Source organism: Coenobita brevimanus, chromosome 46 (genome assembly GCF_032717465.1).
Source record: "Coenobita brevimanus isolate Jiangsu-jjx chromosome 46, ASM3271746v2, whole genome shotgun sequence".
NCBI lineage: Eukaryota > Metazoa > Arthropoda > Malacostraca > Decapoda > Coenobitidae > Coenobita > Coenobita brevimanus.
Window position 1 is genome coordinate 10827086 of NC_136999.1, and position 16426 is coordinate 10843511.

At 42.1% G+C, this 16426-nt stretch overlaps 1 protein-coding gene across 1 annotated transcript in view; it reads left to right on the forward strand.

Moving 5' to 3' along the window:
• Positions 1–16426, forward strand: part of LOC145398628 (2-oxoadipate dehydrogenase complex component E1) — a 148455-nt gene that overhangs the window by 90429 nt on the left and 41600 nt on the right. The window contains exon 15 of the mRNA XM_080271438.1: positions 11427–11629. Coding sequence (XP_080127564.1) covers positions 11427–11629 — 203 coding nt within the window. The remainder of the gene's footprint in view (positions 1–11426; positions 11630–16426) is intronic.

Sequence of the window (16426 nt, forward strand, 5' to 3'; positions counted from 1 at the left end):
GGGAGGAAAGAGTACTGTGTTAGTGGATGCCAGGAACTTCCGGACAACAATTGAAGTGTTGGGGGTGGGGTGTTGTCATGATGCAGGACCCAGTCCTTGTTCTTCCACTGTTCTGGACGTTTGTGGCGGATGTTCTTCCTCAGACGCTGCAAAACTTCACAGTAAACTTTCCGCTGGATTGACTGAGTGGGACGAATTCGTTGTGAACAATCCCTTGGATATCGAAGAAAACGATCAACATTGACGACGTTGCTGTGCCATTGGTCCACCATTGCAAAACCGTCAAACCACCTACACACCACGTTACAATAGAAAACGTAGCTTAACTACACGTACTCTCACAGACACGTGTTGGGCCATACTGATGCACAAGGGGTGCTACTGACTCCTCCTAGTGGCAAAAGGCAAAACTGCAAATGGTTGGCTCCCTCTTATTCAAATTACTGGAACTTTTGGGTAGCACCTTGTGTATATATATATATATATATATATATATATCTGTCTATCTATTGCCAGACACCATAATCTCGTACGGGGTGGCCATTTGACTCTGAGTTATTTGCTTTACAGGAGGGGCACTAACCCTCCACCAACCCACTTGACACGTAGGGAGTACGTATGGTTTGGTTATATGGTTACCACCCAGCTTTGTAAATGGTTTCTTGGCTTACAGGAAGCCATTTGGCTTGTCACTCAATGTAAAGCCACCTGTAACAGAAAGAAAAGCATTAAGTAGTGACAGGAAAGATGGGAGAAATAGGAAGAGAGGTATATATATATATATATATATATATGCATATATATACTGTATACAGGTAACTCGCACAGAACACGATCTCACGGAACGCGCTCGCAATTATACACGGTAAGGGCTGGGATACATATAAGACAAGGTAAGATTAAAAAACCATCATGAAAACTACAAATTAACGCAGGAGAGGCCTTTGAAAGATCAAATCCTCGAACGTCACCGCTCGCAATTATACATGGTAAGGGCTGGGATACATATAAGAAAACGTAAGATTAAAAAAACCATCATGAAAACTACAAATTAACGCAGGAGAGGCCTTTGAAAGATCAAATCCTCGAACATCACCGCAGCGCGCGGTTTGTTTTGATTATGTGACGATCTAGGCGGGAAATTATTCAGTGAGTGAGACATTCCCGAGTACAGTAGCACAGTATTTGTAAGTTAAATATTTAGAGTACTGTACTGTTCTGGTAAGTTTATGTGCAACTTAAAGTACTATTAAATAACGTTAAAGCAAGAAATAAAGTCTTATAACCAGTTTACCTGATAGGCGTCAGAATATTGCCTTTTTTATTTGTTCGTTTTTTCCACAGTACTGTACAGTATTTGTAAGTTAAATATTTACTGTTCTCGTATATACTGTACTTGTAAGCACTTAAATAAAGTTAAATCATTAAATAAAGCCTTGTAACCAGTTAACCTGAATTATATGATTATCCATGATCGGCGTCGGAATATTGCCTTTTTTGTTTGTTCGTGGTGGAGAAGAGAGAGAAATTGAGGAGATGGAAGGAGCACTTTGAGGATTTGTTGAATGTAGAGAGTGAGAGCAGTGTGAGTATAAGTGGTTGGGGAATGGCTGGGAGAAGAAGAGATGAGAGGAGGGAGGAAGAGATCAGTAGGTCAGAAGTAGTGGAAACGATGAAGAAGATTAAGCTGGGAAAGGCCCCAGGAATTGGATGGAGTGTGTGGTGAAATGCTTAGGTATGGGGGTGAGATTGTTATGGGAGTGGATATGGAAGTTGTGTAGATTGGCTTGGGAAGAGGGAAGTGGTTCCAGAGGACTGGAAATCAGGTATAATTGTTCCTCTGTACAAAGGAAAAGGGAGAGAGAAGTATGTGGTAACCATAGGGGTATTTGCCTTCTTAGTGTGACTGGTAAAATATATGGTAGAATACTCATTGATAGGGTTAGGCATATGACAGAGGAGCTAGTTGGAGAAGAACAAGGGGGATTTAGGAAGGGAAAAGGGTGTGTAGATCAGATATTTGTTCTAAGATGTTTAGTGGAGAAGTATCTAGAGAAGGGAAGGAAAGTGTACGCCGCCTTCACGGACTTGGAGAAAGCTTATGACAGAATAGATAGGAAAGGTATGTGGAAGGTATTAAGAATATATGGAGTGGAGGGGAAATTGTTGAGTGCTGTGAAGAGTATGTAACGAGGGAGCTAGGGCTATGGTGCGAGTGGATGGTGAGCTGAGTGAGTTCTTTGATCTCAATGTGGGACTGAAACAGGGGTGTGTAATGTCTCCATGGCTGTTTAATATATATATGGATGGGGTCGTAAAGGAGGTACAAGGTAGGGCAGTGGATGTGGGGTGGCCCTAATGAATGAGGGTGAGATTTGGAAGCTTCCGGTGTTGCTGTTTGCTGATGATACAGTATTGTTGAGTGAAGATGAATGGGAGTTGCAAGGTTTGGTGAATGAATTTGGGACAGTGTGTAGGAGGAGGAAGCTGAAAGTTAATGTAAACAAAAGTAAAGTTATGGTGTTTGAGAGGAATGAAGTCACAGAGTGTGCAGTGAGGTTGGATGGTGAGGATATGGAGAATGTGAGTGCATTCAAGTACTTGGGTAGTGTGATGAGTAAGGATGGAACTTTGGAGGATGAAGTACGTGAAAGGGTACAGCAGGGAAGGAAGGTTGTTGGCACACTGAAAGCAGTGATGAGAAATAGGGAGGTGAGTATGGAAGTTAAGAAGTCTCTGCATGATGGTATTGTGATCCCTACCCTGACGTATGGAAGCGAGGTGTGGACCTTGCAAGAGGGGAACAAGTCAAGAGTGAGAGCAGTGGAAATGAGTTACTTGAGAGGAGCATGTGGAGTGACATGGAGGGACAGGTTGACGAATGAAGAAGTGAAGGAACGTTGTGGGGTAGATGTGGATGTGGTTGAAAAGATTAGGAGAAATACACTGGAGGTGGTTTGGACATGTGGAGAGGATGGAGAGTGAAAGACTGACTAAGAGGGTGTATGTAGGTGAGGTGGAGGGAGGGAGAGGGAGGGGTAGACCGAGGATGAGGTGGAGGGATGGAGTTGAGAGGTATATGAGGGAGGGGGGGGGTGAGTTGGGGGAGGGGAGTCAAATGGTGGGTGACAGAGTGACTTGGAGGCGTTTTGTCTGCGGCCACCCTGTGCGGGATTAGGGCGTCGGGCTATAGATAGATAGAGATAGATTGTTTGTTCGTTAAACTCTTACTGTACTGCTTTTCTACAGTACTGTATTTGTAAGTTAAATATTTACTGTTCTGGTATGTACTTTTAAGCAATTAAAGCATTGAATAAAGCCTTGTAACCAGTTAACCTGATTTATATGATAACCCATGATCGGCGTCGGAATATTCCCTTTTTAGTTTGTTCGTTAAAGACTTATAATAAGAGAAAAATACATTTTTGTCTTGGTATCTTTACCTATTTGCTCAGGTTTGCTGTAATGGTTTGGATCATTTGATGCAATGCAAATTGTAGAAAACTGTGAAAACTTTCGGGAAGTGAACGAAAATCTGGGACATGAGACTGACCTTGACTTCACCCTCTCGTGTGTCATCTGTCAGTTCACCACCTGATATCGTGATGAGTGGATGTACGATTTTTTCACTCGTGGCCATGCCTAACCACACATAGTTACACCCATTATCTTGACCCAGACAGAAAATACAATCTTTTTCCTCCCTTGCAAAACACAAACAACCACCCTGTTTATGAGACAGCAATATATACTGTATTGCGAAAATAACAAGGTAAAATGATAGAGAAAGATGAACATGTTATGACGGAAGAAGTACGTTTTCCCCATCTGTAAACGTATTTATTTCTGCTTTGTATCTGTATTCGTAATAATTAGACTTATTGTTAGTTCTGAAACTGCATTACGATTCTATTTTTAGCCATACTCGTGGTGTGGGAGCTGGAAGTTGTGACACAACTTCCTTATTGCTAATCGGACTGACCCTCCACTTTATTCTCCCGTGGCAGAGTCTAGCCTTGGAGGACGTGCAGTTTTCTCATTTAGGACTGAAAATTCAACTCTTTCGCTCCCTTTTCCAAGCATGGGCACAACGATAACGTAAAAAATAACTCGAAACTACCATAAACATATATCAAAAAGGTGAAAATGTATTCATAACATTTTTTTCCAGCCATTCCTAACAGATTATGTACTGAAATCATTCGATATCACAGCACTGCATTTCTAAGTTAAATATGTACTGTTCTGGTATGTGCTTGTAAGTTAAAGCACTGGTACCAGTTAACCTGATTTATATGATTACCTATGATCGGCGTCGGAATGTTTCCTTGTGTTTACGTACAGTATTTGTGTGTTGAAGTTTTGCTCTGGAGTACTGTATTTGTGAGTTATAACATTAAATAAACCTTCTAACCACTTAAAGTGCTTTCTAGTGATTACCAGTGACAGATAACAGCAAAACAACACATTTGGGGGTCTAGGGAGCAAAATATGGAGTAGTTTAAATATACGCGATTTCGCACCTAACACGGCACGGTAGGAACGAAACCCACGTGTTCCGTGCGAGTTACCTGTATATACAGTATGTCCTCGTATTTGGACGCATTTTATTTCGATGCCTCGTTTTTCGCACAAGAAAAAAGTTTCCGAGTTGTCTCATAATTCGCAAATATCCCCACAATTCGATGCTTCCAGCCGGCAGCCGATGACGCATACCGATGCTCATTTGTTGGCAGCTATCTTACAACCACCCTGTTCACCATAACCGACATGGCAACCACCTTCGATGCATACACCAGGACTATGCCTGAGGCTACCAACATCCTATCGACCTTGAGTGAACTGAAGTCTCAAATGATGGCCATCTACAACAGAAACATAAAGGAGCAGAGACAAGCCTGGATCACACGATATTTTCATGAGAGACAGAATGTGGCTGCTATTCGGCAAGACTTGGATGTGCCAGCAGGGATGGATGAAGGAGGAGAAGTGGCCAGAGAGGAAGTGGAGGTGCTGGAGCCTGAGTTCAACTTTGAGGGCTTCGGCATAGGTGATGGGGCTTCCCCAGAGAGGCCCATGTCACCTAGTAAATAGCCCATCTACCCTCAACACACCGTCACCTGCCACTCAAGCCAGTCTTCACTTTATTTCTGGTAAGGATTTTTGGTATTCCAGCTCTTTATAACAGATTTAATGTCTTTTCAGGTACATGTTTATTGTGTTATGCTGTTTTAGCACTAGTAAACACTCTTCAATTAATTTTGGGTAGGGCCTGTTTGGTGTTATAGTACTTTCTGATAGGGTAGGTACATGTCCAACCGGAACGCTCCTCTATTTTTCCCATTGATTCTTAAATTCACAAGTCAATGTTTCGCATTTTGCGCAGTTTTGGCGGAACATCCAGGCTGCGAAAAACGAGGATTTACTGTATGTATATATATATATATATATATACTGTACATATACATATATATATATATATATATATATATATATATATATATATACATAAATATATATATATATACATATATATATATACACATTTATACACTCAAACCTCGATTTAAGGGACCTCCATGTAAGGGATTTCGGATTTAAAGGACTCCATGTTCTACCTGACAAATGGACGAGACCTTTCAATAATGATACATAATGTCTAGGTTATACACGTTAATATGTTTCTTTATATAGTCTATCTATCTATCTATAGCCCGATGCCCTAATCCCGCAAAGGGTGGCCGCAGACAAAACACCTCCAAATCGCTCTCACACCCACCATTTGACTACTCTCCCCCAACTCACCCCCCTCCCTCATACTCCTCTCAACTCCATCCCTCCACCTCATCCTCGGTCTACCCCTCCCTCTCCCTCCCTCCACCTCACCTACATACACTCTCTTAGTTAGTCTTTCATTCTCCATTCTCTCCACATGTCCAAACCGCCTCAGTGTATTTCTCCTAATCTTCTCAACCACATCCACATCCACCCCACAACATTCCTTCACTTCTTCATTTGTCAACCTGTCCCTCCATGTCACTCCACATGCTCCTCTCAGGTAACTCATTTCCACTGCTCTCACTCTTGACTTGTTCCCCTCTTGCAAGGTCCACGCCTCGCTTCTATACGTCAGGGTAGCGATCACAATACTATCATGCAGTGACTTCTTAACTTCCATACTCACCTCCCTATTTCTCATCACTGCTTTCAGTGTACCAACAACCTTCCTTCCCTGCTGTACCCTTTCACGCACTTCATCCCCCAAAGTTCCATCCTTACTCATCACACTACCCAAGTACTTGAATGCACTCATATTCTTCATATCCTCACCATCCAGCCTCACTGTACATTCTGTGACTTCATTCCTCTCAAACACCATAACTTTACTTTTGTTTACATTAACTTTCAGCTTCCTCCTCCTACACTTTGTCCCAAATTCATTCACCAAACCTTGCAACTCCCATTCATCTTCACTCAACAACACTGTATCATCAGCAAACAGCAACACCGGAATCTTCCAAATCTCACCCTCATTCATTAGAGCCACCCCCACATCCACTGCCCTACCTTGCACCTCCTTTACAACCCCATCCATGTATATATTAAACAGTCATGGAGACATCACACAACCCTGTTTCAGTCCCACATTGAGATCAAAGAACTCACTCAGCTCACCATCCTCTCTCACCATAGCCCTAGCTCCTTCATACATACTCTTCACAGCACTCAACAATTTCCCTTGCACTCCATATATTCTTAATACCTTCCACATACCTTGCCTAACTATTCTGTCATAAGCTTTCTCCAAGTCCATGAAGGCAGCATACACTTTCTTTCCCTTCTCTAGATACTTCTCCACGAAACATCTTAGAACAAATATCTGATCTACACACCCTTTTCCCTTCCTAAATCCCCCTTGTTCTTCTCCAACTAGCTCCTCCGTCATATGCCTAACCCTATCAATGAGTATTCTATCATATATTTTGCCAGTCACACCAAGAAGGCAAATACCCATATGGTTACCACATACTTCTCTCTCCCCTTTTCCTTTGTATAAAGGAACAATTATACCTGATTTCCAGTCCCCATAAAATAATATTCATAATCATATACGATAAGTGAAATAATCATTGCATTTCATAATAAGATTTTCTTTATATGTGGTAAAACAATGGACATTTTCAAGTAAGGGACAAGTTGATTCCTCATTTAGTCCCTTAAATCGAGGTTTGGGTGTATATATATATATATATATATATATATATATATAATGTACAGTATTTATACAGTAATGCCTTGATATACGATACCCCTAGATGCGATACCCTGGTTTAACGATGGGTTTTGATGTTTTTTATACTGATTTTGATGATATCTTAGACTAAAATTGTGTTTAAGTTGATTTGTAAACTGTTTTTTGACTTAGATTAATGTGTTTTACCCATAGGTGGGGTGAACATTATCATTTGGGGGTACAGTTTGCTAAGCTTGATTTTTTCTAGACTTATATTTGACAATTTTCAGATATTATTTGTTGGTATTAGTGAGTTATTTACAGGTGTTAGGCTTAGGTTAGCTTCCTTGACAGCTGTTAGGCCATTTAGATTGCCATTAAACCTGTTTTTGGGTGCATCTTGGTGGGTTTTGGACTTGGTTTGGGGGGAAACCCAAGGCTGGTAAATGGTCCCCATTGAAACACGTTAAAAGTACCCCGATATACGATACCTCACCTAACGATGAGGTTTTACCTAACCAGTTAGATTGTTAAACCGGGGTATGCCTGTATGTGTTTTTTATGCTCCTGACCGGGAATTAGACCCGAACATCTAGATAAAAGTCAGGTACTGTCACCGCTACACCACGGCGTGATAAAAACTGAGCTACCTGAATTTTTTGATGAACCAGGTAAATCCATTATGGAAGGATATACTTCAGTCACAGCACATTAAGACTATTGCTCAGTCCCTCACAACTTGGCAGGTGACAGAGTACAGTAGTTTTAAAATATCATAGTCACTACATGAGCATCTTTATGTTGGAGAGATACATCACACGCGTGTGTACAAATGTTTTTTACGTACCTGACCAGGAATTGAACCTGAGACTTCTAGATACAAGACAGGCACTGTTACCATTACACACACTTGTAATGTGTCTCCAACTTAAAGACACTCGTTTTGTGACTGGGATAAATTAAAACTGCTCTGTCACCTGCAGAGTTGCGTGGGGCTGAACAATAGCCCTAATGTGTTGTGACTGAAATATATCCTTCCATAATGGATTTACCTGGTTCCTCAAAAAATTTCAAGTAGCTCAGCTTTTATCACACTGTGGTGTAGTGGTAACAGTGCCTGACTTTTATCTAGAAGTCTTGGGTTTGATTCCTGGTCAGGAGCGTAAAAAACAATTGTACACATACGTGTAATGTGTGTCTCTCCAACATAAAAGCGCTCATGTTGTGACTGGGATAGATTAAGATGAGAGTGACCAGCCTCACTCATCCCTGAGTGACATTACATGAGCAATAAACCCCAATCACCCCATGGATAGAAAGCTGCACATGCTCAGTCAGACTGGAGTGCCTTAACTGCCCACTGAACCACCTGGTGTCATAATTTGGTTTCATGGTTACCACCCAGCATAGTAAATGGTTTCCTGGTGTAAAGGAAACCATTTGGCTTGTCACTCAGTGTAGTCACCCATAGGCAAAAGGAGGAGGAAAGAATGAAGGAAAGAAAGACAGACGAGGGAGTTTAAAGTCACACATAGGCAGAAGGAAGAGAAAAGAATGAAGGAAGTAAAGTCAGAAGAGGAAGGAAGGAAGGAAGGAAGAGAGGAAAGGGCAGTCACCCGAGAGCATCACGACATCAAGTGAGTTGATGGTGAGCATCCCCACCTACCACAATATATATATATATATATGTATACTGTACAGTATATATATTTATATATACAGTAAATCCTCGTTCGCGGTGTGGACGTTCCACCAAAACCACGTGAAATGCGAAATGTCGAATTCTGAAGTTAAGAATCAGTGGGAAAAATAGAGGAGCGTTCTGGTGGGACATGTACCTACCCTATCAGAAAGTACTTTAACACCAAACAGGCCCTACCCAAAATTAAATGAAGAGTGTTTGCTTCTGTTCATACAGCATAACACAATAAACATGTACCTGAAAAGACATTAAAACTGTTTTACTGTAAAGAGCTGCAACACCAAAAATCCTTACCAGAAATAAAGTGAAGACTGGCGTGAGTGGCAAATGAAGGTGTGTTGAGGGTGGATGGGCTAGTTCCCTGTGTCACTAACCAAGGAAAAGCCGCCACTTTTCACCAGATTATTTAGTTTTCGACATGAAAGTAGGTCAACTAAACCCCGGTCATTTTATGTGCCCTCTTTGTCACTAAAAGGGAGGGAGAAATTATAACAACATTATTTTACTCACTCCTACAAGGAAGAGAGGCTGTATCAAAAATTGGTGGCTGAATCTACCATCTCTGTATTGGGACGTTTATTATTTCCTTCCTTAAATATCAGTAGGCTTTATTTTTCATCCATTTCAGGTATTTGTCAATCAAAACAAAAATAAGTAGTGTTGCGAGAAACATGTAATGATTCTTCGTTAAGAAATAGTAGCACGACATGGCTGAAGATCATACGTTACGATCACAAACAATAACAAACTCACGTGTGTGTACTGCCCAGCTGGACCTCCTGTGTTTTCACGACACGGCTGAAGATCGTATGTTACGATCATAAACAATAACAAACTCACGTGTGTCTACTGCCCCGCTGGACCTGCTGTATAAAAATCATGGAAAACTGTTGCATAGAAAAATGGACAGTGCCTAGACTGAGCATCGGTACACATCATCTGCTGAGTGTCGGCTGCCGGCTGGGAGCATCGAATTGTGGGGAAATTTGCGAATTGTGAGACAACTTGGAAACTTTTTTCTTGCGCAAAAACAAGGGGTCGAAGTAATATGCGTCCAAATACGAGGACTTACTGTATAGTGTGTGTGTATGTATATATATATATATATATATATATACACACATCCATCCATCCATCCATCCATCATCTAATCCTATGTTGCCCCATGAGGAGCGTCGGAGGCCAGGGCTAGGCAGTTGGTCCTGACATTTAAGATGAGTGTGACCAGCCTCACTCATTATATATATATGCAGTCTATGAATATATATATATGTACTGTATAAGAAACCTTAGGATTATTACACTAGCAGTACATATAGATACTGTATCACTCTTTGTAATGACTGTACCTCTATATTCATCATCACAAAGCTTTTCCTGCTTTTCTTCCCATGGACTTTGAATATCAGTAAGGTTAATCCACAGCAACTATGACACTGATATGTGGTCATGTAATGTAATAAGTGGCAGTTGCTATCTTTTCACCACGCTGATTTTCGAAGTTTAAGGAGAGAAAGACAGGAGAGGCGACAGGTTTTAACAACGTACATTCTATGCTCTGCTGTAGATGCTGTTGTTAGTGTTGTTGTTGGTCAGTTCTAGTCTGTCTGGCTGAGCACCTCAGCAAACCCATCAACCACAGGCAAGCAACCACCCCTGCAAGGGAATCCTGTGCGGTGAACCAATGTTTCCTTGCGATTTACAGTGCCATGCTGTGGCTAGGTGCAGGGAATAGTGTGGAAGTTTGGTTCCAGGGTGGATACCACATTTACATCTCCACCCAGTTAACAGAGGCACCATAGCCGACTCAGTGGTAGGTGGTGGCGACCATCATCCACTCCCAGTGTAATGTTGCCTACTTCTTCCTTCTTTCTCATTCAGTTTGTGTCTGTCCTTCTCTCTTCCTGCTTCTCCCTTTCGTTCATGTCACTTTTTATCACTATTTTTTCCACTTCAGGTGGCTCTGCATTGAGTGGCAAGTCCAATAGTTTCCTGGAAACCCGGGAAACCATGTACCATGCTGGGTGGTAACCCTATAACTATATTACAGCGTGAAATGGAGCCTGCTATGGTGCCTCTATTAACTGGATGGTGAGAGACAAATGCAGCGTCCATCCAGGAACAAAACCTTCACACTTTTCCCGTACCTCACTGTGGTGACCAATGAAGAGTTTAAACACAAGGGGTGATGGTTTTGTTTTTAACACATTGCCACTTAAGAGTGAGGGAGTGATCATTCTGCATTTTCTTATAATTAATACTCTAAATTAGGTGGATCTGGCAAAGTAGTTCTATAGATAGGAATAAAACTTTAAGTTGGGTGGATCTGGCAGAGTGGCTCAGTAGATGGGAATAGAACTTTAACAAACATTTCTTTTATAATCTACTGTAGACATAATACCGGTAAAAAATGTAAAATTAAGTGATTTACAACAAGGACTCACCGTGCTGTGTGCATCTTTATTTCTTAAACTATGTGTCCACCTGCAGCTAAGTGGCTGACTCAGAGTGGACTGACAATGATCCTGCCACATGGGTATGATGGTGCAGGTCCTGAACACTCCTCTTGCCATGTAGAGCGCTTTCTGCAGAACAGTGATTCCAGTGAGACTCGGCCTGATGGTGAAGATGTCAACTGGGCCATCGTTAACCCAACCACCCCTGCACAGTACTTCCATGTGCTCAGACGACAGGTACCATATTAATGGTTTGTGTAGATTCCCATCAGTTTATGTCAGTTCAGTATTGTATTAGCCATTGTTGTGGCTCCAGGCTCATCTGAATGTGAATCCTTTGGTCTGCAGGCTCAAATTGCCATTCTGCAGTCCTTCTTCCTCCTTTTCAAAAAAAGGGGATAGGGAAAAAATTCAGTTCAGTGTGGTCTGTTTACCAGACCTAAGCTCATCAGTGTTATACTGTCTCATCTGTTTTATTCTCACTACCACCAGACAATATTACCTAGCGTAGAAGAGATGTCTGGTGGTAATGAAGGGGTTAGAGATCATCATCATCATCATCATCATCCAGACCTCCTTTTCCATCCTAGGGCAGGATGAGGAGTAGCAACATTAGAGATGACTCCATTAACCCCTTAAGTCCTAATCGCATCACTTGATGGGATTTGAGTTTTATGCCAAAATGCCTAATCGCATCAATTGAACGCGGCCTGTAAAAAACTGCGGAGCACTTGCTCCACCCCGATTATGACATACATGGCTTCAGGCCAATGTGAACTCGCCCCTGATGTGGCGTGAGGGGGGATCGGACCAACCTGGGCGGTGGGGGGGCACCCCCCTCTCAGCCGCCTCCATGCCACCCTCTACTCCACTCCCTCACGTCTTCCATGTCCCCCATCATTCTCCCACCCCTCCACACAACTGCATCTCTCCTCCCACAACCACCTGTGTCCCTTCCCGCTCTCTCTTGCCCCTCCTTCCTCCCTGCTAGCCTTGTCCCCCTCCCCCAAACCCCACCCCATCTCTCCGTCCTTGTCCCTCACAACCCTTCCAAGCCCCAGCAGGCCCCCGAGTGTCAGACCTGATGTACATACCTGTTTCATGTTATTTTTATCTATCTATCTATCTATCTATTGCCAGATGCCTCAATCCCATTTGGGGTGGCCACAAACAAATTGCCTCCAAGTTGCCCTGTCCCCTGCCATTTCACTCCCCTGCTCCCAACTCACACCCCCCTCTCTATATACCTCTCCACCCCATCCCTCCATCTCATCCTCGGCCTCCCCCTCCCTCTTTCCCCCTCCACCTCTCTCACATACACTCTCTTCGTCAGTCTTTCACCCTCCATCCTCTCCACATGGCCAAACCACCTCAGTGTGTTCCTCATAACGCTTCCTATCACATCCACATCAACACCACAACGCTCCTTTATATCCTCATTCGTCAGCCTGTCTCTCCACGTGACTCCACAGGCTCCTCGTAAATAACTCATTTCCACTGCTCTCACTCTTGACTTGTGTCCTTCCAACAACGTCCAAGCTTCACTTCCGTACGTTAGAGTTGGTATCACAATACTGTCATGTAGTAACTTTTTCACTTCCATGCTCACTTCCCTGTTTCTTATCACTGCTTTCAAGGAACCAGCAACCTTTCTTCCCTGCTGTACCCTTTCAAGCACTTCACCCTCCAAACCTCCATCCTTACTCATCACACTACCCAAGTACTTAAACGTACTCATATTTTCCAATTCCTCACCATCCAACCTCGCTGTACATTCACTGACTTCACCTCTCTCAAAGACCATCACTTTACTCTTCCCTACATTCACCTTTAGATTCCGTTTCTTACACACTCTCTCAAACTCATCCACCAAGCCTTGCAGCTCCCCTTCGTCTTCACTCAACAACACAGTATTATCTGCAAACAACAGTACAGGGAGTTTCTACTTCTTCCTAATTTTTTACACCTCACTCTGTTCATTTCTCACTTCATACCCACCAGTTTGTATACGTACGTAGTTGGAGAATGCTGTATGTTGTACTACATACGATTCATCTTATTATTTTTTTTTTTTTCCATTCTCCCTACCTGTCCAGATTAGCACCTCTGAGTAGTGTCCATCTGTGTTAGTTTTCGAAAGACTATGAAGCCTTGTAGGGCTATACTCCCGCACCTGTTTCATCTTCCCACACATACAAATACACCTGTTTTCATGGCTGATGTGATAGATTCCATTGAAATGGAGAGTTTCCACAAGAGAATTTGGTTGTTGCCGAAACTGTAATGATAAGTGTGATGAAGTGGATAATGTGATAATTGTAATGGTGTGATAAATGTGTAACTAGAGCTTGGGACAGTAAAAAGAGAAATTGGAAACAAATTATTGTTTTTTTTCTTTCTTATGCATGCATTTATAGCATTATTCAACTTTATTTTGATGTCCTTGATGTTTATAAACATTTATATGTGTCTGTGTTAGTTTTGGAATTACTATGAGGCCTTGTAGGGTTACTCCCCACACCTGTTTTATCTTCCCACACCTACATACACACCTGTTTTTATGGCTGGTATGACAAATCCCATTGATATGGAGGGTTTCCACAAGAGAATTTGGTTGTTTGCCAAAATTTTTCTCCCCAAGTACCACCAGGGCCTTGTAGGCCTACTCCCCACACTAGTTATCTCCCCACACCTACATACACACCTGTCTTCATGGTAGATGTTACAGAACACATTGAAGTGCTTTCTTTTCATGGGAAAAGCTGGTTATTTCCAACCCCCATACCTATAGGCCTACTCTCCACAGCCTAGTAATCTCCCCTGACCTACAAACACCTGTTTTCATGGTTGGTGTGACAAAACACTTTGAAATGACCTGTTTCAATAAGAAAAATAGGTAGCCATCAAAATTTTCATGTTTTCGATTGTTTTCGAGGGGTACCTATCGTAAACTTTTTTTGAACTTTGACGCTCGATTGTGTGGTAACCATTAGGCCTACGGGGGTACGGATTGCATTGTCAGGTATGTAAATTCTTTCTCATTAGCCAGAACACAGTCAGTTTGCCCTTGGTGAAAGTCGCCAAAACACCCACGAATTGCGGTTGTGGGAGGTACCCTGCCTGAAACAAATGCGGTCTTAGGGGGTTAATTTTGTTTTGGGAAGTCTGTCTTTACCCGAAAAAAAAGACATACAGTGGTTGCAAGAATTGAATGAGAGGGCAACATCACACTTAAGGTATTGATTGGCAAATGTCAGCCTACATTGTTCTGTTGGGATCTGAATGTTAATGAAATTACTCAAAGGAGTGGATGTAACTGCCTGAAGTGACATGCATGGACCTCAGTTAACTTAACTTGCAGTGAATATAAATGGTCTGGATAAACCTGAAGTAGCCCAACTTAACCAGTGGATTACCTGTATTTTATTCATAGTGAAGCCACTGACTTCAGAGATGCAGTGGCTTGATTGTTAGCATACTTGTCTTGTAATGCATGTGTCTCAGGTCTACGTCAACCAGTTGTGGTGGATATTTAAAGTGGATGATGAGAGTATATCCTTTGATATGCTTACAAGTATATGCATCTTTTATGTTTTACTAATAAGATATGTGTATACAGAATATAGCTCAAGCAAACATAGCCATTACAGTAGTGTGAGTGTCATGTGTGTCACTCATCCTACAGACACTGCTTCCTCATTTAATCTTCACCAGCAATGAGAAGGATTAAATTCCACTCATCACTTGTGCTTCCAGGAGAAGGTCAGGTCCTGGAATGGAATTGTTATGGACTGATACAGATATAGACATGCACTACTAGGTCAGCAGCCAATTGAAAGAGGTTCCTTCCACCACTTAGTCCTCACCCATATCACCACCCACTACACAGGAACACAATACCAGCAATGAAGTGAAAGAAATAGTCTATCTATCTATCTATTGCCAGACGTCTCAATCCCGTTTGGGGTGGCCACAAACAAATCACCTCCAAGTTGCCCTGTCCCCCACCATTTCACTCCCCTGCTCCCAACTCACGCCCCCTCTCTCATATACCTCTCCACCCCATCCCTCCATCTCATCCTCGGCCTCCCCCTCCCTCTTCCCCCCTCCACCTCACTCACATACACTCTCTTTGTCAGTCTTTCACCCTCCATCTTCTCCACATGGCCAAACCACCTCAGTGTGTTCCTCATAACGCTTCCTATCAGATCCACATCCACACCACAACGCTCCTTTATATCCTCATTCATCAGCCTGTCTCTCCATGTGACTCCACAGGCTCCTCTTAACCCCTACACCGCGGGCTTGTTTACCAATGACTTGCTTGTCCCGCGGGGTTATTTGGGCTCCGACAGACTCTCAAAAAATATTTGCCAAAAATCAGTTATTAGTCCTAGAATAATAAAATTACTTATGCTTATGGCATATACCTTCAGCTTTCTCCTGGAATGATTGTTGAGCCTTCGTCTGTTACTGTAGGACTTGTGGAGACCTCTGAATTAGGGTAACGAAGTCTCCACTTTACACTTCCCGACAACCCGTAATATGATTACCACAGCCAGATACAAACACTATAAACACTATTCTACAATTTTCAAGTAGTTTGGGATCCATACTCAAAAAAAGACACTGTGAAAGCAATGGAAATTACGAGCGCGTCTGATCGTCGCACTGGCACTAGTTCGCTCTTGGTACTCTGTCGTTTATTATTCATAAAACCCCTCACACTTTATATTTCTATTACTATATAACACTTATATATATCTACAGTCTTTATCCATAAGTTTCCTTCAGTAGTATTAGTTTATTGTCACTGTAGGGATTCAATTTCTTTCATTAAAATACGTAGCATTCACTTTCTCGTCCTGTATACTAGCATTGAGAGTGAATGTCACTTTCATCTTCACTGTCATAACTCATAGCATTCAGACATGCTAGAGTGAAACTTTCACTTTCATTACTCCTAGGGTATATACTCGTATTCTTATAATACTACTCATTTACATTTCTATTTACGTTCTCTATTTTATTTAC